A 25,597-nucleotide genomic window follows, 5' to 3' on the forward strand; every position below is an offset into this window, starting at 1 on the left:
CATTGTTGGTGTAGACCACCTCGCATGGCCCAAGGCTGCAGGTAAACAAAGATAACTCTTCTCAGGCAGGACATTCCAACCATCCAGGAGCCCAGGACAGAGGCCAGCCCTCTCCTGAGGTGAGGGTGGTCTTTTCTGCAAAGGTGATTAAGAGTGGGTTGGAGGGACTTCCCTGGTGGTGCACTGGTTAAGAATCCGCCTGCCAATGCAGGGGACACTGGTTCTATCCCTGGTCCAGGAAGATCCCACGTGCCGCGGAGCAACTAAGCCTGTGCGCCACAACTACTGAGCTCGTGCGCCACAACTACTGAAGCTCGCGTGCCTAGAGCCCGTGCTCCACAAGAGAAGCCACGACAATGAGAAGCCCGCACACCATTATGAAGAGTAGCCCCACTCTCCACAACTAGAGAAAGACCACACACAGCAATGAAGACCTAACACAGCCAAAAAAAAAGAGTGGGTTGGAGCCCAGACCTGCCTGCAACTACTGTGACCTCAGGCCAATCACTTCCCTTTGTGAGCCTGGGGTTCTGTCACAGGGTCAGTGTGGAATTAAGTCACTGCAGGAAGACCAGCCCAGGCCTCAGTCCGTGTAGTCCACGTGCTGAGTTTGCGGGACTCTGGACAGGTGCAACCACCACGGGGGTTAAGGGGAGCCACTCACCCCCACGAGGAGGCGTCCAAACACTCTACAACCCCAGGGGACCCTGAGACCCACATAGGAAACTGGGACAGGCTGGGGCAGGCGATTCCCCAGGCAAGCATGAGAGGCCTCACGGCCCCCTCCAGCCACTCAAGGAGAGCAGAGAGGCCATTCACCCGGGGGGCACCCATGGACTGGCTCAACCCAAGGACAGGGCTGGGAGAGCCCAGGTCCAGCTCCCAGCAGCCCTGTGGCTCAGATGTGATGTCCTGTCTGGATCTTTGCCCAAGGGTGTGCACAGGGCCAGGCACAAAACCTAGTATGTGAGCACCAAACATGCACGCTGTGAGCATGACCTCACCTGGCCTCACCATGACCTTCAGGGTGGATGCCATGACCTCTTTTACTCGGGGATGCTTGAGCCTCCCCTAACAGGCCAGGGTCCTCACTGTCTGATTGTCTGACCCCAACTGCTCATCTGACTCACTGCTAGCTGCCCAGAGCTGTTAACAATTAATATCTAACAAGCAGCCTGTGGTCTGGGATGATATCACCCGCAAACGCAGGCCGACAAATTGGTTCCTGATCTCGTGAGGTGAGGAGACAACAGGACACAGCACAGGAGTGAGCTGACCAGGTGCCCAGGGGCGGCCGCCCAAGATGGCCCAGTGCCAACATCCAGAACCAGTGGGTCCCTCTGCCCGTGCTCCCTCCCCATCCCAAGACGGGCTGGACACTTGGCCCCTGTGAAAATGTGTCACCAGCTCGTGTGACCAGCCCTATTAAGCCAAAACCAAACAGCCAGGAAAACCTGTCAGACTGTGTCCTCTGGTTCTGCATGATGAAAACGACAGCGTACCTTTCTTTTTCCAGGTACGCTTCACCATTAAATGTTTCTTCAGACTGCACTGCCCCTCCACCCCTCCCTGCCTCTCCAGCCTACCCCCCCACCCAGGTCTTTGGGGCTCCCTTCAAGTAGGCCACAGTCCCTCGGGTGCCACTGGCTCAGGGGACATCCACGCCAGTGGAAGGGACCCCCCCCCCAGAGCAGGGGTTCTTAGACAACCCAACAAAAGATCATCTGGGCCACAAGCAGTGACAGGGCGGAGGGTCCCATTTAAACCCAAACACAGAAATGCTGTTTCCTGAGTAATCAGTCAGTTAGTGAAGCACTGGCCACGGTCGTGCCCGTTTAATCTGCAAGCAGAGGTTAAAAGCACAACGTCCATGCGGGAAGGTGGAGTGGAAATCAGACTGTGCTCTGCTCAACTTTGCACCCTGACAGGCAGGCAGGCAGAGTTTTCCAGGGATTCAGTGCTGGTGACATTACGTATTGGGCACAACCACTGTGGAAAGCATTTGCATACTTACATCAGTGTCCTTTAAAACGTTTATCCTGTTCCTAGGAATGTGTGCTAAAGACACAATTTAAAAGAAAAAGTTGAAGGCCTGAAGTAGGCACTATGGAATAATATATGTCCAAATGATAAGTTTTATAAAACTAAAATGTTAATTAGGTAGACATTTTGTTACTGTTACAAAGGCAGTTATCAGGGAGTGATGTCCTGGAAGGTGGCAGAGTAGGAAGCTCCAGGACTCTGTCCCTCCACCTAAAGGACCACTGAGCTGGCAGGAACTCTAAAGTAACTATTCTGGAACTCAAGTCTAGTCAGACGCTTGCAGCATCCAGGAGAGAGCTTGACGAAGAGGGTAGGGAATTTCCGCAAATTCCAGTGAATCCACAGCTGGCCGGCACCTAGCACACCCATCACCTGGCCCGCGGCACACAGCCATGTGGATGCCGGCCTGCATTTCTGACACAGCTTTGCTGGAGGAAGGACGGGCAATAAGGCCACCATCCTCCGAACACGAGAACTGTGCTCTGGCGGTTGACAGCTGCTTTTGGCCACTGCGGGGCTGGCACAGGTTTCACTGTCATTGTTTTTGTTTTGTTTTTATAAATTTATTTATTTATTTATTTTTGGCTGCATTGGGTCTTCGTTGCTGCACACTGTCTTTCTCTAGTTGTGGCGAGTGGGGGCTCCTCTTTGTTGCGGTGCACAGGTTTCTCATTGCAGTGGCTTCTCTCGTTGGGGAGCACGGGCTCCAGGCGCATGGGCTTCAGCAGTTGTGGCTCACGGGCTCCAGAGCACAGGCTCAGCAGCTGTGGTGCACGGGCCCAGCTGCTCCACGGCATGTGGGATCCTCCTGCACCAGGGCTCGAACCTGTGTCCCCTGCGTTGGCAGGCAGACTCCCAACCGCTGTGCCACCAGGGAAGCCCATTGGCTGTCATTGTTTTAAACACTGGTTTCAAATGGGTAAAAGTGGCTTAAAAAGATACTTGTTTCTTCCCCTTTTGGGAACTAGATATTTAAGGAAATCTTTGTTAGGTCACTGGCTGACCACATGGAAAATTAAACAGAAACTTCAGGGACTACACTTTGAAAAAGTAAGGAAAAGTCACAGGTGGCTCCAACAAGCAAGATGCAGCAACCCCAAGGGGTGGGGGACTTACAATACAGAGTTGGCATCAAATGATGCTCAGAATGTACCAAGCAGAAACTGTGGGACTGAAATGTACAATACTGAAATGAAAAACTCACTGGAGGGTTCAAGAGCAGATCTGAGCAGCAGAAGGAAGATCAATGAACTTGAAGATAAGACAACTGGTTTTTTGGTTTTTGGTTTTTTTTTCTTTTTTCTGTTGTGGTTGTTTTATCTTGTTGCAGTTGTTTCAACTATATATATATATATATATATATATATATATATATATTTTTTTTTTTTTTTTTTTTCCAGTACACAGGCCTCTCACTGTTGTGGCCTCTCCCGTTGTGGAGCACAGTCTCCGGACGCGCAGGCTCAGCGGCCATGGCTCACGGGCCCAGCCACTCCGCAGCATGTGGGATCTTCCCGGACCAGGGCGCAAACCTGTGTTCCCCTGCATCGGCAGGCGGACTCTCAACCACTGCACCACCAGGGAAGCCCTCAACTATATTTTTATTTTCCCTAATTCTATCTTTCTAATTTTATTTTATTTTTTATTCTTTGTTATTGTACTGCTTTTTTTCTTTTCTTTTCTTTTCTTTTTTGCCGTGCCACGCAGCTTGCGGGATCTTGGTGCCCAGGTCGGGCCCAAGCTCCTGTGGTGGGAGCTCCGAGTCCAAACTGCTGGACTAACAGAGAATCTCAGACCCCAGGGAATATCAATCAGAGTGAGGTCTCCCGGAGGTCTTCATCTCGGTACCAAGACCTGGCTCTAACCAACTGCCTGCAAAGTCCAGGGCTGGATGCCTCAGGCCAAACAACAAGTAAGACAGGAACACAGGCCCATCCATCAAAAAGAAAAAAGAAACGACAAAAAAATATGTTACAGACGAAGGAGAAAGGTAAAAACCTACAAGACCAAATAAATGAAAACGAAATAGGCAACCTACCTGCAAAATAATTCAGAGTAATGATAGTAAAGATGATCCAAAATAACGGGAACAGAATGGAGAAAATACAAGAAACGTTTAACAAGGATCTATAAGAACTAAAGAGCAAACAAACAGTGATGAACAACACAATTACTGAAATTATAAATACTCTAGAAGGGGCTTCCCTGGTGGCGCAGTGGTTGAGAATCTGGCTGCCAATGCATGGGACACGGGTTTGAGCCCTGGTCCGGGAAGATCCCACATGCCTCAGAGCAACTAAGCCTGTGTGCCACAACTACTGAGCCTGTGCTCTAGAGCCCGTGAGCCACAACTACTGAGCCCGTGTGCCACAACTACTGAACCCCACGCGCCTAGAGCCCATGCTCCATGAGAAAAGCCACTGCAGTGAGAAGCGCCGCGCACTGCAACGAGAGTAGCCCCCGCTCACCGCAACTAGAGAAAGCCCGTGTGCAGCAACGAAAACCCAACACAGCCAAAAGTAAAATTAAATAAATATGTTACAAAAAATATATTAAAGGGCTTCCCTGGTGGCGCAGTGGTTGAGAGTCTGCCTGCCGATGCAGGGGACACGGGTTCGTGACCCGGTCCAGGAAGATCCCACATGCCGTGGAGCAGCTGGGCCCGTGAGCCATGGCCGCTGAGCCTGCGCGTCCGGAGCCTGTGCTCCACAATGGGAGAGGCCACAACAGTGAGAGGCCCGCATACCACAAACAAAACAAAAACAAACAAAACAAAAACAAACAAACAAAAAAATATATATATATATATATTTTAAAAAATACTCCAGAAGGAATCAATAGGAGAATAACTAAGGCAGAAGACTGGATAAGTGAGCTGAAAGATAAAATGGTGGAAATAACTGCCGGGGAGCAAAATAAAGAAAAAAAGAATGAAAACAATTGAAGACATCTCAGAGACCCCAGGGACAACATTAAACTCAACAACATTTTAACTATAGGGGTCCCAGAAGAAGAGGAGAAAAAGAAAGGGTCTGAGAAAATCTTTGAAGAGATTATAGTTGAAAACTTCCCTAATATGGGAAAGGAAATAGTCAATCAAGTCCAGGAAGTGCAGAGAGTCCCATACAGGATAAACCCAAAGAGACACACGCCGAGACGCATATTAATCAAACTATCAAAAATTAAATACAGGGGTTTCCCTGGTGGCGCAGTGGTTGGGAGTTCGCCTGCCGACGCATGGGACACGGGTTCATGCCCCGGTCCAGGAGGATCCCACATGCCACAGAGAGGCTGGGCCCGTGAGCCATGGCCGCTGAGCCTGCGCATCCGGAGCCTGTGCTCCGCAACGGGAGAGGCCGCAACGGTGAGAGGCCCGTGTACTGCAAAAAAATAATAAAATAAATAAATACAAAGAAAAAATATTAAAAGCAGCAAGGGAAAAGCAACAAATAACATACAAGGGAATCCCCATAAGGTTAACAGCTAATCTTTCAGAGAAACTCTGCAAACCAGAAGGGAATGGCAGGACCTATTTAAAATGATAAGAGGGAAAAACCTACAACCAACATTACTCTACCCAGCAAGGACTTCATTAAGATTTGACAGAGAAATCAAAAGCTTTACAGACAAGCAAAAGCTATGAGAGTTCAGCACGACCAAACTAGCTTTACAACAAATGCTAAAGGAACTTCTCTAAGCAGGAAACACAAGAGAAGAAAAAGACCCACAAAAACAAACCCAAATCAATTAAGAAAATGGTAATAGGAACACACATATCAATAATCACCTTGAATGTAAACTGAGTAAATGCTCCAACCAAAAGACACAGACTGGCTGAATAGATACAAAAACAAGATCTGTATATATGCTGTCTACAAGAGACCCACTTCAGACCTAGGGAAACATACAGACTGAAAGTGAGGGGATGGAAAAAGATACTCTATGCAAATGGAAATCACAAGAAAGCTGGAGTAGCAATACTCATATCAGATAAAATAGACTTTAAAATAAAGACTGTTACAAGAGATAAGGAAGGACACTACATAATGATCAAGGGATCAATTCAAGATGAAAACATAACAATTGCATTTATGCAATGCAGCCAAAAACAAACAAAAAATTTTTTAAATGTATGCCCCCAACATAGGAGCACCTCAATACATAAGGCAAATGCTAGCAGCCATGAAAGGAAAAATCGACAGTAACACAATAATAGTGGGGGACTCTAACACCCCACTTACACCAATAGACAGATCATCCACACAGAAAATAAATAAGGAAAACACAAGCTTTAAATGACACAAACAACCAGACAGACTTAATTGATATTTTTAGGACATTCCACCTGAAAGTGGTAGAATATACTTCTTCTCAAGTGCACACAGAATGTTCTCCAGAAGAGGTCACATCTTGGGTCACAAATCAAGTCCTGGAAAATTTTTGAAAATTGAAATTATATCAAGCATCTTTACCCACCACAACACTATGAGATTAGAAATCAATTACAGGAAAAAAAACTGTAGAAAACACAAATACATGGAGGCTAAACAGTGTACTGTTAAATAACCAAGATATCACTGAAGAAATCAAAGAAGAAATTAAAAAATACCTAGAAACAAATGACAACAAAAACACGACAATCCAAAACCTATGTGAGGACTTCCCTGGTGGGGCAGTGGCTAAGAATCCACCTGCCAACGCAGGGGACACGGGTTTGAGCCCTGGTCCGGGAAGATCCCACATGCCGCGGAGCAACTAAGCCCGTGCGCCACAACTGCTGAGCCTGCGCTCTAGAGCTGATGAGCCACAACTACTGACCCCATGTGCCACAACTACTGAGCCTGCACTCTAGAGCCCATGCTCCGCAACGAGAAGCCACCGCAATGAGAAACCCGCACAGCACAATGAAAACCCAATGCAGCCAAAAATAAATAAAATAAAAATTAAAATAAAAACAAAAACAAAACACAGATGAATGGATAAAGAAGATGTGGCACATATATACAACGGAATATTACTCAGCCATAAAAAGGAACGAAATTTAGTTATTTGTAGTGAGGTGGGTGGACTCAGAATCTGTCATACAGAGTGAAGTCAGAAAGAGGAAAACAAATACCGTATGCTAATGCATATATATGGAATTTTAAAAACCAGTACTGATGAACCTAGTAGCAGCGCAGGAATAAAGACACAGACGTAGAGAATGGACTTGAGGGCATGGTGGGAAAGAGGAAGCTGGGATGAAGTGAGAGAGTAGCACTGACATATATACGCTACCAAATGTAAAATGAACGGCTAGTGGGAAGCTGCTGCATAGCACAAGGAGATCAACTTGTGATGACCTAGAGGGGTGGGATAGGGAGGGTGGGAGGGAGGCTCAAGAGGGAGGGGATATGGGGATATATGTATGCATATAGCTGATTCACTTTGTTATACCGCAAACTAACAGAACACTGTAAAGCATTTATACTCCAATAAAGACGTGAAGAAGAAAAAAAAAATGACAATTAGAATTACCCAGTATAAGGAGCAGAAAGAAAAAATGAAGAAAAATGAACAGATCCAAGAAACCTATGAAACACTATCAAATGTACCAACATACACATTACAGGACTCCTAGAAAGAAGAGAAAGGGGCAGAAAAGATATCTGAAGAAATAATGGACAGGAACTTCTGAAATCTGAGATGTGAATATGCACGTCCAATGCCAAACAGGATAAACAGAGGTCCACACTGAAACAAATTAGAGTCAAGTTGTCAAAACCCAAAGACGGAGACAATTCTGAAAGCAGCAACCAAAGAATGGCTCCTCATGTACAGTGAAATAAAAGGGTATTAGATAGTAACTCAATGCCACAAGAAAAAATAAAGAACACTAGTAAAAGGAACTGCACAGGTAAATATAAAAAGCTAGTATTACTATACTTTTGTTACAGCTTGTAATGTCTCCTTTTCCCACATGATTTAATAGGCAAATGCATGACAATAATCGTAGTGTGTCATACAAAGATGTGACCTGTGACAATAACAACATAAAGGGGGGACAGAGATGTAGAGTGTGTTTACACTACTAAACTAAGTCAGTATTATTCCAACTAAGTTATCAGCTTTTAATGTAATCCCCAAAGTAATGACTAAGAAAATAACTAAAAAATATACAGAAAAGTAAAGAAGGGAATTAAAATGATACACTACAAAAAAAAAAAATATCAACTAAGGACTTCCCTGGTGGCACAGTGGTTAAGAATCCACCTGCCAATGCAGGGGACACAGGTTCGAGCCCTGGTCCGGAAAGATCCCACATGCCACGGAGCAAGTAAGCCCATGCGCCACAACTACTGAGCTTGCGCTCCACAGCCCGCACATCACAACTACTGAGCCCGTGTGCCACAACTACTGAAGCCCATGTGCCTAGAGCCCATGCTCTGCAACAAGAGAAGCCACCTGCAACAAGAGGAGCCACCGCAATGAGAAGCCCGCGCACCACAACAAAGAGTAGCCCCCACTCACCGCAATTAGAGAAAGCCTGCGTGCAGCAACAAAGACCCAACGCAGCCAAAAATAAATAAAATTTTTTAAAAAAGCCAAGATTCAACTACATGCTGTCTACAAGAGACTCTCTTTAGATATAAGGATATCAAGGAAAAGCCCAACAGAGAGGGTTTCAAGTCTACAGAACATTTAAAAAAGAATAAACACCAACCCTTCTCAAACTCTTCCCAAAAACTGAAGAGGAAGTAATACTTCCTAACTTATCCTATGAGTCTAGCATTACCATGATATCAATGAGAGACAAAGACAAAAAACTATGGACCAATACCCTTATGAGTATTCATGCAAAGATCCTCAACAAAATACTAGGAAACCAAACTCAACATATTAAAAGGACTATGCACGGGGACTTCCCTGGTGGTCCAGTGGCTAAGACTCCACGCTCCCGATGCAGGGGGCCTGGGTTCCATCCTTGGTCAGGGAACTAGATCCCACAGGCCGTAATTAAGAGTTCACACGCGGGCTTCCCTGGTGGCACAGTGGTTAAGAATCTGCCTGCCAATGCAGGGTACACAGGTTCGAGCCCTGGTCCGGGAAGATCCCACATGCCGCGGAGCAACTAAGCCCATGCGCCACAACTACTGCGCCTGCACGCTAGAGCCCGTGAGCCACAACGACTGAGCCCACGTGCCACAACTACTGAAGTCCACGTGCCTAGAGCCCATGCTCCGCAACAAGAGAAGCCACTGCAATGAGAAGTCTGCACACCGCAAGGAAGAGTAGCCCCCGCTCGCAGCAACAAGAGAATGGCCGCATGCAGCAAAAAAGACACAACGCAGCCAAAACTAAATAAATAAAATTTATAAAAACTAAAAGAGTTCACACGCCACAACTAAAGATCGCGCATGCCGCCACAAAGATCCTGCATGCCACAACTAAGACCTGGTGCAGCCAAATTAATTAATTTTTTTAATCCCCATTTAAAAAGGATTATGCATGATGACCAAGCAGGATTTATTCCCAAAATGCAAGGAGGGTCAACATATGAAAATCAACCATTGTAATACATCACGTTAATAAAATGAGGAAAAAACCCCACTTAATCATGTCAACTGAGGCAGAATACTACCCAACGTGATCTACAGATTCACTACAATCCCTATCAAAATCCCAATGACATTTCTTTGCAGAAAGAGAAACACCCATCCTAAAATTCATATGGAATCTCAAGGGACAGCCAAAACCACCTTAAAAAAGAACAGGTAGGGACTTCCCTAGTGGTCCAGGGACTTAAGACTCCGTGTTCCCAATGCACAGGACCCTGCTTCAATCCCTGGTCAGGGAACACAATCCCACATGCCACAACTAAGCATTCTCATGCCCAACTAAAGATCCCACATGCCACAACTAACACCCAGTGCAGCCGAATTAATTAATAAGTTAGAGGACATACACTTCCTGATTTCAAAACTTACTACAAAGCTACACTAATCAAAACAGTGTGATGCTGGCATAAGGACATATAACCAATGGAAGAGAATAGAGCCTAGAAATAAACCCTTGCATGTACAATCGATTTTTGACAAGGGTGCCAAAGACCATTTGTTATGAACTGAATGTTTGTGTCCCCTCAAAATTCATAAGCTGAAGCTCTAACCCCCAATGTGACTGTATTTGGAGGTAAGGCCTGTGAAGTGGCGATAAAGGTTAAATGAGGTCATAGGGTGGAGCCCTAATGCCATAGGACTGGTGCCCTGATAAGAAGAGGGAAGTGACACCTGAGATCTTTCTCCACCAAGTGAGGACGCAATGAGGCGGCTGTACTGCAAGCCTGGAAAGGAATCCTCACCAGGAGCTGAATCAGCCAACACCTTGATCTTGGACTTGGTTTGGTTTTTTTTAATTTATTTATTTTTGGCTGTGTTGGGTCTTTGTTGCTGCACGAGGGTTTTCTTTTACCTGTGGCGAGCAGGGGCTACTCTTCATTGAGGCGCGCAGGCTTCTCATTGCAGTGGCTTCTCTTGTTGCGGAACATAGGCTCTAGGCACACAGGCTTCAGTAGTTGTGGCATGCAGGCTCTAGAGCACAGGCTGACTAGTTGTGGCGCAGGGGCTTAGTTGCTCTGTGGCATGTGGGATCTTCCCGGACCAGGGCTCGAACCCGTGTCCTCTGCATTGGCAGGCAGATTATTAATCACTGCACCACCAGGGAAGCCCAATCTTGGACTTCTTAGTCTCCACAAATGTGAGAAATAAATTTCTGGTTTTTAAGCCACCTGGTCTGTGGTATTTTGTTATGGCAGCTTAAGCTAACACACCATTCAGTGGGGGGAAAAAAAAGACTTCCAAAAATGTTACAGGGAAAACTGGATAACCACATGCAGAAACGTTTAAAGTTGGACCCTTATCTTATACCATATATAAAAATTAGCTCAAAACAGATCAAAGACTAAAACATAATACCTAAAAATATAAAATCCCTTAGAAAATATAGGGGCAAATCTTCATAATCTTGGATTTAGCAATGATTTCCTGGATATGACACCCTGAGCACAGGCAACAAGAGAAAAAATAGATAAACTGAACATCATAAAAATTAAAACCTTCTGGCATCAAAAGACACTATCAAGAGAGTAGACAGACAACTCATAGAATGAGAAAATATTTGCAAGTAGTATATCTGATAAAAGATTACTATGCGAAATACACGAACTCCTACACCTCAACAACAAAAACAAACAGCCCAATTCAAAAATGGGCAAGGGATTTGAATAGACATTTCTCCAAAGAAGGCACAGAAATCAATGGTCAAAAAGCACATGAGGGCTTCCCTGGTGGCGCAGTGGTTGAGAGTCCGCCTGCCGATGCAGGGGACACGGGTTCGAGCCCTGGTCTGGGAGGATCCCACATGCCGCGGAGCAACTGGGCCCGTGAGCCATGGCCGCTGAGCCTGCGCGTTCAGAGCCTGTGCTCTGCAACAAGAGAGGCCACAGCAGTAAGAGGCCTGCGCACCGCGATGAAGAGTGGCCCCCGCTCGCCACAACTAGAGAAAGCCCTCACACAGAAACGAAGACCCAACACAGCCAAACATAAATAAATAAATTAAAAAAAAAAAAAGGTTTAAGCCAGATTGTAAAGCCATTTAAAAAAAAAAAAAAAAAGCACATGAAAAGATGCTCAAGGGCTTCCCTGGTGGCGCGGTGGTTGAGAGTCCGCCTGCCGATGCAGGGGACACGGGTTCGTGCCCCGGTCCGGGAGGATCCCACGTGCCGCGAAGCGGCTGGGCCCGTGGGCCATGGCCGCTGGGCCTGCGCGTCCGGAGCCTGTGCTCCGCAACGGGAGAGGCCACAACAGTGAGAGGCCCGCGTACAGCAAAAAAAAAAAAAAAAAAAAAAAAAAAAAAAAAAAAAAAAAAGATGCTCAATATCATTAGTCATCATGGAAATGCAGAACAAAACCACAGTGAGTTACCACTTCACACCCATTAGGATGACTATGAACAAAATAATGGAAAAATAACAAGTATTGACAAGGATGTAGAGAATCCGGAACCTTCGTGAATTGCTAGTGTGGATATAACACAGTACTGCCATTGTGGAAGAGTGTGGCCATTTTTCAGAAATTTAAACATAGAATTACCATATGATCCAGCAGTTTTACTCCTAGGATTATACCCCAAAGTACTGAAAGTAGGGAAAGTACAAGTACAGATCTGTATACCAATGTTCATAGCAGCATTATGCACAATAATCAACAGGCAGAAACACCCAAGTAATCTATCAACAAATGATGGGTAAACAAAACATGGTATCTACAAACAGTGCAGTTATTATTCAGCTGTAAAGAAAGAATGTTGTCCTGACACCTGCTACAACACGGATGAACCTTGAGGACATTATGCTAAGTGAAATAAGCCAGGACATAAAGGGCAAATGTTGTATGACCTCACTTATATGACGTACTTAGAATAGGCAAATTCTCTGAGACAGAAAAATGGAAAGGGGGAGAGTGAAGAGTTACTGTTTAATGGGTGCAGAGTTCCTGTTTCAGATAAACCAGTTTGGAAACAGATTTGCTGATGGCTATACAATATTGTGAATGTATCTAATGCCACTGAATTGTACAGTCAAAAATGGTTTAAATGGTACATGTAACGTTGTATATTATTTTACCACAATAAAAAAGGCAATTATTAATTCTATTAAGTGATACAGAAAAGTATGAATATGCCAATTTTTTAAAATTTACAATGTGTAAAACAATGTAAACACATAGATCTCTCCAGTGTGAGTTTTCTAGGATTGAGGAAACGAGCTGCACAGAAAGCACCACAGTACTTCTCTTGAGGATGCTGTTTGGTGTGTCTGGACGAAACCTACACCGGGCGCAGTGGTGGTGAGTTCTCTTTGTCTAAGGGGAAGCTACAGGAGTTTCTCCTATTTGCTTACGTTTCTCACTCGATTTCTCTAAAGTGACCATGCACTGCTTCTGTTTTAAGACTTTTTTTAATTAGAAATGCCCTTTCACCTGTGACAACACTATGTGGACAGCAGGTAAAGGGGCTGGGTGGGTCACATGCAGGAAGTGCACAGCAGACCTCAGGGGCCTCCCCCAGTCATGGGGAAAAGTCTTCCCGGAGGTGAATCCTCTGATGCTGGGACATGTTGGAGCTGTGCCGGAAGGCCTTGCCACACTCGCCGCATGTGTATGGCTTCTCCCCGGTGTGGATCCTCCGGTGCTGCAGGAGGTATGTGCCCTGGCTGAAGGCTTTCTTGCAATCAGTGCATTTGTACGGCTTCTCTCCGTGGTGTGACCTCTGATGGTGGATGAGTCTGGAACTGTTGTGGAAGGCCTTCCCACACTCACCACACTTGTAGGGTTTCTCTCCCGTGTGGATCCTCTGATGCTGGATGAGGTGGGTGCTCTGGCTGAAGACTTTGCCACAGTCATTGCATTCATAGGGCTTTTCTCCGGTGTGGCTTCTCTGATGTTCAACAAGCTTGGTTTTTTGGATGAAGGCTTTCTCACATTCATTACATTTATAGGGTTTTTCTCCAGTGTGAATTCTTTGATGTTGAATAAGGTTAGAACTCTGGGTAAAGCCTTTGCCACATTCTTTGCACTCGTATGGCTTCTCTCCAGTGTGAGTCCGACGATGTCGGATGAGGATTGAGCCGTCACTGAAGGCCTTCCCACAGTCGTTGCACTTGTAGGGCTTCTCTCCAGTGTGGATCCTCTGGTGATAAATGAGAGACGAGTAGGCACTGAAGTGCTTCCCACACTCACTACACTTGTAGGGCTTCTCCCCAGTGTGGATCCTCTGATGCTTCATGAGATTGGGCCTCTGATTGAACGTCTTCCCGCACTCATCGCAGCGGTAGGGGATCTCCCCGGAGTGCATCCTGCGATGATTGATGAGTTCGCAGCTCTGGTGGAAGGCTTTCCCACACTCGTCGCACTTGTAGGGCTTCTCTTCGCTGTGTAGCCGCTGGTGCTTGGCAAGGTTAGCACTGTACCTGAAGGCTTTCCCACAGCAACCACAATAATGCAATTTTTTTCCAATAGGAATTTTGTGATCTTCTTTAACAGCTAAATTTGCAGTGAAAACTTCCCCTAAATCACGCACCATATTTGTTTTTTTGGACCTGTGTACACGCTTATGGTTATTAAGATACGATCTCTGTTCAAAACTCTGCTCACATATATCGCATTTGTGAGGTCTCTGATCAGGGAGAGGGCTTGACCCCAACCTGAGGTTTCCCCCAGACTCCAGGCCACTCTCCTTGTTGGCCAGTGTGACTGGCCTGGGGCCTCTCTGCTCCACAGGCCCGTCCATGCTCCCCTCTGGCTCCCTGACATGCTCACAGGCTTCTCCCGGCTCAGGTCCCTGGAGAACACTCCCCCTGAGTCGGTCCAGTTCTTCCCCATAGAGCATCTCGCCTGAAGTCAACTCCTGATTCTCAGTCCTGGTCCCATGAGCTGAAACAACAAATGGAACACCTCAGGGTCACCTGTTCTGACTCTGGAAGGAAGGTATAAAAATGCTGCTGACCACCTGTGAAGTACCATCTCCATCATCTCCAAAGTCACAAAAACACCATCTCCAAAGTCTTGCAGACATGAAAGCCTGGAGCCCAGAGGCTTAAAAGCCTTGCCCAGGGCTGCAATCTCGCGGCAGCACAAGCATCCGCCCAACTCTTAACCCCCACACCATTCCTGCCTGCCTTCTGCCCACAGAGCATGCTTGGCTGGGACTGCAGGATACCTGTCCTCATCACAAAAGGACAGAAGATGGAAGCTTCATAGCATCATGGAAACCAGAGCAAGGAGGGGTCCCAAAACTCATGAAGGATATCTGACAAAGAAATTAAAGCTGAGCGAGTGTAAGGCTGCCTAACAATAACTAATCCACCCCAAAATCCATGGTGGGAAAACCAGCTGCCTCCCCAGAAGGGCAGAGAGTAGAGCTCATGCCAACTGAGGAAGAGAGGGTAGAGCACACAGAGGCTGGGTCCCTCAGCCCTCCCTAGCAGGCCACGCCCATTCCCAGGGCTCTTCCCAGGGGCCTGAGAGACCAGGAGCCACCAGCACCTTAAACTCAAGATGCAACACGGGATGCCCTCAAGTCTGAGGCCCATGTCTCCACCCTTTCTTCCCTGACGAGGCACACAGTGACTCCACTTGCAGGAATACACTCACCAGAAATGCATTCTCTGTGAGCCAAGACACGCACACACACACAGCCCCAAAATGGGGACAACCAAATGCCCTGCAGAAGTACAATGGAAAATACTTGTGGTGTGTTCACGACAGAACAGCGAACAGACTGAACAAACGTCATACAACATGGCAGGCTCACCACATGCAGGTGCCCCATAGGAGTCAGATAGAAGGGCCGGTGGGGAGCAGTGAGAAATGACGGAGGAGGCCCTGTGGGCTCCCAGGGAACTAGATATGTTCTCTATTTTGATCTGGATGATGGATTTTCGTAAAAATCGACTGAGCTGTAAATAGGGTCTGTCCCATTTCTGTAAGTATTTATATTTGAATAAATAAATTTACAAACGTGAAATTCAAGTTCTTTGAGCCAATAGTTCCTTCCTAGGACATCAGCAAGACACCTGCAAAAAGTCACTCATCAGCGTTCTCTGTGGCAATGGACCCAGAGGACACCATTCCCCACAGCACACCATTCCCCACAGCACTTCCACTGAGAGCAGTGACCGCAGCTCATGTGCACAGAAATAGAAATGCATTCAGTGAAAAATCCAGCGACCCTTCAATGCACACAGATCACTGCATTCCTGTTAGGAAGCGATGTCTGTGTGCAGGTACAGACCAAACTTCACTGGAAAATGGACAGCACGTACACACCGGAACACATTTGTATTTGGGTGCTGAAATCTGGGGTGATGTGTACTCCCTCCCTTTCCTATAATGGCCTGTAATCATCTAGTAGGTTAACTTAGAAGAGGGCAAACGAAGCGATGTTCTCCATCCCTATGGCCCCGCCTGACGGTCTGACGCCCCTCGGAGGGCATGAGCCCTGGACAGCAGGGCTCCATGGAGTCCTGGGGGCCTGGCCTTCCTTCACAGCACACCCGAGTGCCTTCCCCTCTTCTCCTCCACCAACACTGCCCCCTCTTACCCTCCTAGAAGATTCAGCTCAAGAATCACCCTATAAATAAGCAACAAGGATATACTGTGCTGCACAGGGAAACATAGCCATTACCTTGTAGCAACTTTAAATGAAGTATAATCTGTAAAAATACTGAATCGCTACACTGGACACCTGAAACTAACAGAATATTGTAAATCAACTATACTTCAACTAAAAGAAAGAAAAAGTCACCCCACTGTGGCACCCAGGCTGGCAAAGGTGACCCGGGTTTCAGCAGAGGCCACTCCCAGGGCTACTGCACTGGCCATAATGCATCCTCCTCCAAATTCATGAGTCGGCTGACACTACATATCGTGGACCCCCACACATGCTTGTTCAGCAAGTGAGTCAGGGAGTCAGCCCCCCTACGCACCTGAGCCATCGATGTTCGGTCGCTCTCTCCCCTGCACGTCCGGGACCCACGGCTCATCCCCTCGCTCCAACTGTGTAATCACCTCTGGCTTGGGGCCTGCAGGTCCAGCTCCTGGGAAGGAGACGGGGCCTGGGATTGATGCCAAGGACACAGTGTGGGCTCACCCTGGGACTGGCGGGGGAGAGGACACACAGGTACAGGGGGTGATGGGAAGTCTGGAAACTCCCTGGAGAGGTGGACGTGGTCATGAAGATGAAGATCTGAGCACAGGGGACTCTCTCCACCAGGAGGTGCACCTACATTGGGCCTGGGGCAGGGAGGCAGTCTTATCCGGTGCTGGCGAACCCAGCCCCACCCAGGGCCCTCCTCTGTGCAGACCAGGCCTGCCTGGGACGGGACGAGGGTCAGTGACACCCATCTCTGGGCCCAGGGGATGAGGCCCCCAGCCCAGCCCCTGCTGAGCCCTGAGCCCCCAGGACTATTCCCTGAGTTGCATCCCAGGAAGGGGCCTCACCCAGCGAGACCAGGTTCCTGTAGGTTTCCAGCATCACATCCCTGTAGAGGCCCTTCTGAACAGGGCCCAAACGGCCCCACTCCTCCCTGGAGAGGAGCACGGCCACGTCCTCGAAGGTCACTTCAGCCTGGAACAACAAGAGCTGCTGCAGGCCCAAGCGTGGCTCAGGCTGGGCCCGGGCTAGAGAAGCAGCACAGGGGTGATCACAGGCCTGATCCCTCAGCGTGGCCCTAGGGGGTGACCTGACCCCTTGGCTGCTGAGCCAGCTCACTCAGGGAGGTTGGGGGATTCCCAGGGTCACCCTTCCTCTTCTCAGCGCCCCACAGCAGAGACGCCTGACAGTGTTTGTTGAGGCCAAGCAGACAGGGAAGCCCTGGGAGACCTCACGCCTTCCGGGGAAAACAGATGCTCACCTGGGGCAGGGCAGAGAGACGCAAAGCTGCCATCGCCTAGTACCCTGGGCTTCCCAGGGATTGAGGCAGGAGCCAGTCACTCAGGTGCTGAGGGAAGAGAGAGGAACATGTGGAGGTCCAGCCTGGCCCCTCCTGCAGCCGCAGCCTCAGGGCTTGACCTTCCGGGCAGACTCTGCTCCCTGCAGACACGTACAACATTTCAGGTCATCTGCCCCCATCTCCTCCCGGGCACCAAGTAGTCTCATTCAGGAGGAGGATAGAGACAGTCATTCACTTTATATGAAAGAATAAAGATAACACATTAAGGGCTGAGGAAAAAAAAGGAGTGAAAAGAAAAAAAAAATCAATAGAAAGCATAAAGCAAAGTCAAAGATGAGGCAAAAAATACAAAACTAGTAGAAACAAGACCAATGGATGTGTAACAGTTAGAAGTAAAAGGATTAAGCTCACCTACTGGAAGCACAAGAGTCTCCAATTAGATACACAAAATGCACGTATATAACCTAAAATAACACAGAAAGGCTAAATATAAGACAGACCAAAGAAACACTAATTAAAATAAAGCTATAATAGCTATATTTACCTTTTCTGTATCTTTAAAGCTCTTTATTGGAGTATGACGTTTATACAGCAGAGTCGACAACCCGAACACACAGCTCGAGGGGCCCGGCCCACAGAACCAGGCCCTGGCAGCCCTGCCGCCGCTGCAGGCTCTGCCTCCTTGCCGGCCTCCCAGGAGAGCCTCTGCCGGGCTCCTGGCAGCACAGATCAGCGCCCTGCGGACTCTGTCAGAGGGGCTATGCCTTCTGCACTCCGTGCTGCCTTCTTCCCCTTAGCACGGTGTTTGCGAGCTGAACATGCTTTGCTGCATGTGCCTTTGCGATGTTTATACCAATCAAAACAAGACTGAAAGCAAAAATCATTATTAGGAACAAAAGCAGACACCGGGTATTAATAAAACGAAAAATCCACCAAAAGCTGTAATTACAAACATGTGTATCTACAAACAAATCCTTGAAGCGTAGAAAGCCAAAGCTAAGTGCAGTGCCAAAGAGAAACGTGCAAACCCTCCCCTGGAATGAGAGATTTTAACACACTTCCCTCAGAAATGAGTGGACCAAATAGAAGATACTTAAAGCACAGAGAATACACTTTTTCAAAATGTACACTGAAATTGTAAGAAACAACACATACCAGGCAAAAAAGAAAGTTTCAAAATATTCCAGGGACTTCCCTGGTGGTCCAGTGGTAAAGAATCTGCCTTCCAATGCAGGGGATGTGGGTTTGATCACTGCTCGGAGAACTAAGATCCCACATGCCACGGGGCAATTAAGCCCACGTGCCACAACTTCTGAGTCCACACGCCCTGGAGCCTGCGCGCCACAACTAGAAGACAAAACCCACACACCACAACTAGAGAGAAGCCCACACGCCGCAACAAAGAGCCCGCACACCGCAACAAAAGATCCCACGGGCCACAACTAAGACCAAACGCACCCAAAAATAAGTAAAATGAAATAAATAAATAATAAAAAATATGGGCTTCCCTGGTGGCGCAGTGGTTGAGAGTCCGCCTGCCGATGCAGGGGACACGGGTTCGTGCCCCGGTCCGGGAAGATCCCACATGCAAGGGAGGGGCTGGGCCCGTGAGCCATGGCCGCTGAGCCTGCGCGTCTGGAGCCTGTGCTCCACAACGGGGGAGGCTGCGGCAGTGAGAAGCCCGCATACCGCAAAAAAAATAATAATAATTCACAAATCTTAAAAAATGTGTGTGGGTGTATATATATATACATATATATGTGCGTGTATATATATATATATATATGTATATATATAAAACACAAAAAGTTCCAAAGGCTGATATCATTTGGCAAACTTTCATATTGTTGTTCCACTAGAAATATCTGACTTAAAAAAGGACCCCCCCTTCAAGAAAAACATAGAAATGGAAATTAAGGTGGAAATGGAAACAGAGACTACCTAAGGGAAACCTTAATGCACTTATTTTAACAAAGAGATTGAAATAATAATCTAAACGTTCAACAAGAAACCAGGCACAGAAAAAGAAAGCAATTCAAGGAAAGAAGATGAAAAAAAAATAAACACAGTTTAAAGAAACAGAAAATAATCTCAAACTTGGTTCTTTGAAAATACTAATAAAATACACAAATGTCTGGCAAGTCCAATGTGGGGAAGGGGAAAAGGTGGGAAAGGAAATACTATTAAGAACAAAAAAGGGAACACAACTCTACATACCACACATTAAGAGTGGTGGTTCTCAGAGTGCAGGCCAAGACCCTGGCACTCCTAGCACTCAAGTCTGTTTCATAACAACGCTAAGGGAACACAACAGCAGCATTAGCATTAGTCAGCGACAAGAGGCAGATGCTTGCTCCCTCACCCAGCTGCTATGTAACAGTGTACCAAAGACCCTAGCCAATGCATTAAGTCACAGAAAAAGAAATAGAAGCTACAGTTCCGTGGTTAGGACTCCGTGCTTCCACTGCAAGGGACACGGGTTTGATCCCAGGTTGGGGAACTAAGATTCCACATGCCACCACGCAACCAAAACAAAAAAGAAGAAGAAAAAAGACAATCTACATAGAAAATCCGAGAGTATCAACCTAGTGTTGGGATGATAAAAGTTCAACAGGATTGCCATATACAAGGTCAATAGGCTAATTAATATCACTCCCATATACTAACAATCAGCAACCCAAAAAAACAGCATTCCTAACAGCTACAAAAACTATACAGCACCTACGAAAGCTAACAAAACAAATGTAACTTTATGGACAAGATGATAAAACTTCACTGAAGGACACACACATAAAAAAACAAAACCTATGGAGAAACAGACAACGTTCATAAACAGGAGGGCTCAATATCACAAAAATGTCAGTTCTCCCCAAATGAATCTATTAATTCTGTACAAGCAAAACTGCAACGGGACAGCTCATATCTGACCAAAATGACTCTAAATATCACAAGAGTAATGATCTAAGATTAACCAAGGCAATGCCAAAGAAGAACTAAGGCAGAGCCATGCCCTACCAGATATCAAGTCTTATTATAAGGCTGTGGTAATAAAAGTGAGATACAGCTTTCCCTAGGTGTCCATGCAGAATTGATTCCAGGACCCCAACAGGATACCAAAATTTAAAAATACTCAACTCCCTTATATAAAATGGCATAGTATTTGCATATAACCCACAGACATACACATCCCCCGTATACTTTAAATCATCTCTAGATTACTTACAATACTTAACACAATGTAGATGCTATGTAAATAGTTGTAGATACAATAGAAATACTATGTAAAGACTTGCCAGGTGGGTCTTCCCTGGTGGCGCAGTGGTTAGGAATCCACCTGCTGATGTAGGGGACACGGATTCGTCCCTGGTCAGGGAAGATCCCACACGCCACGGAGCAACTAAGCCTATGTGCCACAACTACCGAGCCTGCGCTCTAGCGCCCGCGTGCCACAACTACTGAAGCTCGCGTGCCTAGAGCCTGTGCTCCGCAACACAGAGAAGCCACCGCAACGAGAAGCCTGCGCACCACAATGAAGAGTAGCTCCCACTCACCGCAACTAGAGGAGGCCCGTGCGCAACAACGAAGACCCAACGCAGCCATAAATAAATAAATAAATAAATAAATAAAAATTTATACAAAGTTGCTAGGTGTAGCAAATCCAAGTTTTACTTTTTGGAACTTTCTGCAATTTTTTTTCTTCCAACACTTTCAATCCTCGGTTGGTTGAATCCACAGATGCAGAACCCACAGATACAGAGGGCTGATTGTAAGAGCACAGGAAAGAGGATAATGGAACAGATCCACGCATATATTAATGACACACTTGCAATGTTAAGAGCAATGCACCGTTCAGTAAATGAAGCTGGCACAACTGAATTTCCACAGGGAAGTAAAATTAGATCCTGCCTTCCATGGCACACAAAAATATATTTCAGACAGGCTGAAGGCCTAAATGTTTCTTTAAAATGTTTACAGCTATTATAAGGAAATAATACAGAAAACACACCATCCATAAAGGAAAAGTTGCTTAATTTTACTCCATCAAAAAAACCTTCTGTACAAGACACCACAAAATTAGAAGCAAACTGGGACTTCCCTGGTGGTCCAGTGGCTGAGACTCCACGCTCCCAATGCAGGGGGTCTGGGTTCAGTCCCTGGTCAGGGAACTAGATCCCACATGCCACAACTAACAGTTCGAATGCCGCAACTAAAGATCCCGCAGGTGGCAACGAAGATCCCGAGTGCCACAACTAAGAGTAGCCCCCGCTCTCAGCAACTAGAGAAAATCCATGTGCAAGCGAAGACCCAATGCAGCCAAAAATTAAATAAATGAATTAATTAATTTTTAAAAAACCCACAAGGAGGGGCTTCCCTGGTGGCGCAGTGGTTAAGAATCCGCCTGCCAATGCAGGGGACACGGGTTCGAGCCCTGGTCCGGAAAGATCCCACATGCCATGGAGCAACTAAGCCCGTGAGCCACAACTACTGAGCCTGCGTGCCACAACTACTGAAGCCCACGTGCCTAGAGCCTGTGCTCTGCATGCAACAAGAGAGAAGCCCACTGCAATGAGAAGCCCGCACACCGCAACGAAGACCCAATGCAGCCAAAAATAAATAAAATTAATTTAAAAAAAAAAAAACACAAGGAGATACCACTTCACACTTGTTAGAATGGCTACTCTCAAAAAGCAAAAGAGGAACTTTCCTGGTGGCACAGTGGTTAAGAATCCACCTGCCAATGCAAGGGACATGGGTTCGATCCCTGGTCTGAGAAGATCCCACATGCCACAGAGGAACTAAGCCCATGCGCCACAACTACTGAGCCCGAGTGCCACACTACTGAAGCCCGCGCGCCTATAGAGCCCGTGTTCCACAACAAGAGAAGCCACCACTTGCCGCAACTAGAGAAAGCCCGTGTGCGGCAATGAAGACCCAATGCAGCCAAAAATTAATTAATTAATTTTTAAAAAAGAACATCCTTTACCTTTTAAAAGAAAAAAGCAAAAGATAAGCATTGGTGAGGATTTAGAGAAAAGGGAACCCTTACACACTGTTGGTGGAAATGTAAATTGGTGCATCAACTATGAAAAACAGTATGAAGGTTCCTCAAGAAATTGTAAGTAGAACCACCATATGATCCAACAATCCTACTTCTCAGTATATATCCAAAGGAAATGAAATCTGGAGCTCAAAGTGAGATCTGCACTCCCATGTTCACTGCAGCATTATTCACAACAGCTAAGGCATGGAAACAACCTAAATGTCTGTCCATGGATGAAAGGATAAAGTAAATGTGGCAAAAAGTAAATAAAAAACAAGGAAGAAAAATGTGGCATATATATACAGTGGAATATTATTCAGTCATAAAAAAAGAAGGAATTCCTGCCATTGGCAACAACATGGATGAACCTGGAGAGCATTATACTAGGTGGAATAAGCCAGACACAGAAAGACAAACGCTGCATGACCTCACTTATACATGGTATCTAAAACAGTCCAAATCATAGACTCAAGGAGTAGAATGGTGGTCGCCAGGGTTTGGGGATTAACGAAAATGGACATGTTGGTCAGAGTACAAACATTCAGTTATGCAAGATGAATAAGTTCTGGAGAGTTAAGGAACAGCCAGGTAACTATAATCAACAATACTGTATTATATACTTTGAAATTTGCTAAGTAGATTTTTTTTTTTTTTTTTAAATTTAGACTGCTACGGGTCTTAGTTGCGGCATGCGAACTCTTAGTTGCGGCATGCGGGATCTGGTTCCCTGACCAGGGGTCAAACCCAGGCCCCCTGCATTGGAAGTGCGGAGTCTTAGCCACTGGACCGCCAGGGTTTTTAACAGTTTTCTTAAATTACAAAAAAAAGGGCGGGGGAGTGGGTGGGTTTGAAAAAACTAGCAAAAAGAGAACTGGCAATCCCAGTCCCTGACGTTTGCTAATCCATTCTCTGTACTTAAGTTTTAACGAAAAGGATTTTTTAATGCTACATTTTAAAAGCACAAAACAATGGGGCAAATAAAAAGGTTTCAGACCTTGAATAAAAGCCTCTAGAAAGAGAAACAAAAATTTGGCTACTGGGGGAAAGGCTTCCGTGGGCCAGAAGCAGAAGGGTGGGAAGGAAGGGAGATACGTCCGGTGGGGCGGGGTGCGGGGCCCGCAGGGCCGCGGGGGAAATACGGAGGCGGGCTGACGCTGGAGGTGACGGGAGTGTGCACGGGCATGAACCCCCCCGAGCTGGAAACCCGCGAGGAGGGTTCCGGGGGCGGAACGAGTTGGGGGCGGAGGGTAGCACAACAGTGCGAGGCCGGCGCGCGCGGCGCCTGGTTACCGGCGGCATCTCGCGCCGCGGAAGCAGCCCCTTGGGGCGACCCGGGAGGGGAGTCCGGTGGAGAGACCCCAGGGCGGGCTTGGGACCGGTGACGGAGACTCCGCGGCGGGAGAGGGGCCTGGCGAGGAACGACCCCGACCGGGGGAGAACAGTAGGGTTCGGAGCCTTGCAGTGGGACCCGGGGCGGGAGCTCTCGGTGTCGAGGGGAGGGTCCGCGCTCCGCGCCCGGGAGGCCCAGCCGCCGCCGCCCCCGCCCCCACCGACCCACACTCACCTCAGCGCCGCCCAACGGCAGCCTGCACGACCAGGCCCCGCCTGCTGCTGCGGCCCAGCCGACCGAAACCCGACCGGAAGTGACGTGGCCCTCCTCCCGGATCCCGGCGGAAGACGCCTTAGGGTCGCTCTGGGAAACGGACGCCGCGTCTCGGTGGTCGGCCGCCTCGAGGAAAGTAGAAGCTGCATCGTAGATCGGGAACGCTGCCACCAGGTGGCAGTCTGGAACCACGACCCCCGGGCTTCGCAGCGAAGGCAAGGCGGAGGCTTTGGTGACCAGCAGATTTCCAGTAATTCTCCTTTTCAGTGAAACTCAAGGCACTGCAACCAACAAAACTTCAGGCAGGCCCTTTCCTTTGCAGCTAAAGGCAGAAAGCCACGCCCTTTCTCAGGGCCATGTGAAGAGGATAGTTACTAGTCAAAGCAGCCCGTTTTAGTTTAACCCACTGCCCCCAGCCCCAACTCCTGAACCCCGCATGCCTAGAGCCCGTGCTCTAGGGTATAAATGGGGCCCAGTGTCCACTCAGGATCTGAGTGGCCGAATGCTCCTGGAGCAAACTCTCCCTGTTGGCCAGTCCCCTGGACAAAGCCCCAGGCCACTTTACCCAGAAGGGAGCAATACTGCAAGCAGGTTATGGTTCAGGCGAACATGTCCAGTGCCCTTTCCTTCAGAAGGAACCATTGCCCTCCTCTCATGACCGAGGTCCTAGCCCTACTGGGTCACTGTCTAGGCGTGGGTGGCATAGGACACGTGGGGCCCCAGGAAGGCAAGACTAGAACTGAGGTTCGCACTAGAGACAGACAGGTATGAACCATGAAAACAAGTAGCCACCTGGCAACCAGTGAGGCCCTACCACCCAGGAGGAACCCTGCCAGTCTCCCGGAACAGCCAAGGGCACCAGTTCTCATGCGTGAGACTCAGGAAGGTGGCTGCCAGAGACTCCAGCCAGTGCCCTTGCACCCACTCTGTAAAGGTGCATCCCACCTCAGCCTGCCATCCACCCTTGCTGTCCCAATCGGCCTACCACTCACTCCAGTGGTCAGTTAAACACATTGGCTTGCAGCTCCTGCTTTCACATCAGCTCACAAGGGGTACCACTAGGGGCAGGGGGCTCTGGCTGGCCTCTGGGAAGCAAGTGTCCTGGTCCTGAGGCACTGATGGGCCTCCACTCCCACTCTGGTGCCCAGTCTGCCCTGGCTCTATCAGCTTTGACCAGTCCATCATTTAGTCTGGGACAAGGTGCTAGTGGGCTATTGCCAAAAAGGAAGCCCATCTGTTGAGAAACTAGTCTGGTCCTTCCATTGCAAGGCAGCACCCCTGCTCTCCAGCCTGTGGCTCCAGGGACACCACTCTCTCACCCAATAGCACCCAAACCCTCATCCAGATTCTCCAAGTGCTCAAGACAAGTTAGTGAACGGAGGTTTGGGGGCTACACTCCTTGTGAGTGGGCTTCTCTGCT

The 25,597-nt window shown here is 47.6% G+C and overlaps 1 protein-coding gene across 9 annotated transcripts; it reads right to left on the minus strand.

Moving 5' to 3' along the window:
- Window positions 1-12,543: 12,543 nt before the first annotated feature.
- ZNF34 (zinc finger protein 34) lies at window positions 12,544-24,222 on the minus strand. Of its 9 annotated transcripts, none has more exons than XM_089898480.1 (6): window positions 24,139-24,222; window positions 18,078-18,400; window positions 17,495-17,997; window positions 17,082-17,208; window positions 16,568-16,678; window positions 12,544-14,513 (listed from the first exon to the last, which is right to left on the minus strand). In XM_089898480.1, the coding sequence occupies exons 3-6, from the start codon at window positions 17,525-17,527 to the stop codon at window positions 13,150-13,152; spliced, it is 1,635 nt and encodes a 544-aa protein (XP_089754606.1). In that variant the 5' UTR covers window positions 17,528-17,997; window positions 18,078-18,400; window positions 24,139-24,222; the 3' UTR covers window positions 12,544-13,149. The 9 variants fall into 9 exon arrangements, with proteins under 9 accessions (XP_089754606.1, XP_089754603.1, XP_089754604.1 ...); XM_089898477.1 differs by having other exon boundaries at window positions 18,078-18,880; window positions 24,139-24,221; XM_089898478.1 differs by lacking the exon at window positions 24,139-24,222 and adding an exon at window positions 18,689-24,118.
- Between the last annotated feature and the right edge of the window lie 1,375 nt (window positions 24,223-25,597).

The sequence above is a fragment of the Delphinapterus leucas genome, chromosome 17 (assembly GCF_059928025.1).
Source record: "Delphinapterus leucas isolate spDelLeu-1000000601 "Yukka" chromosome 17, BTC_Dleu_Yukka2, whole genome shotgun sequence".
Classification (NCBI taxonomy): Eukaryota; Metazoa; Chordata; class Mammalia; order Artiodactyla; family Monodontidae; genus Delphinapterus; species Delphinapterus leucas.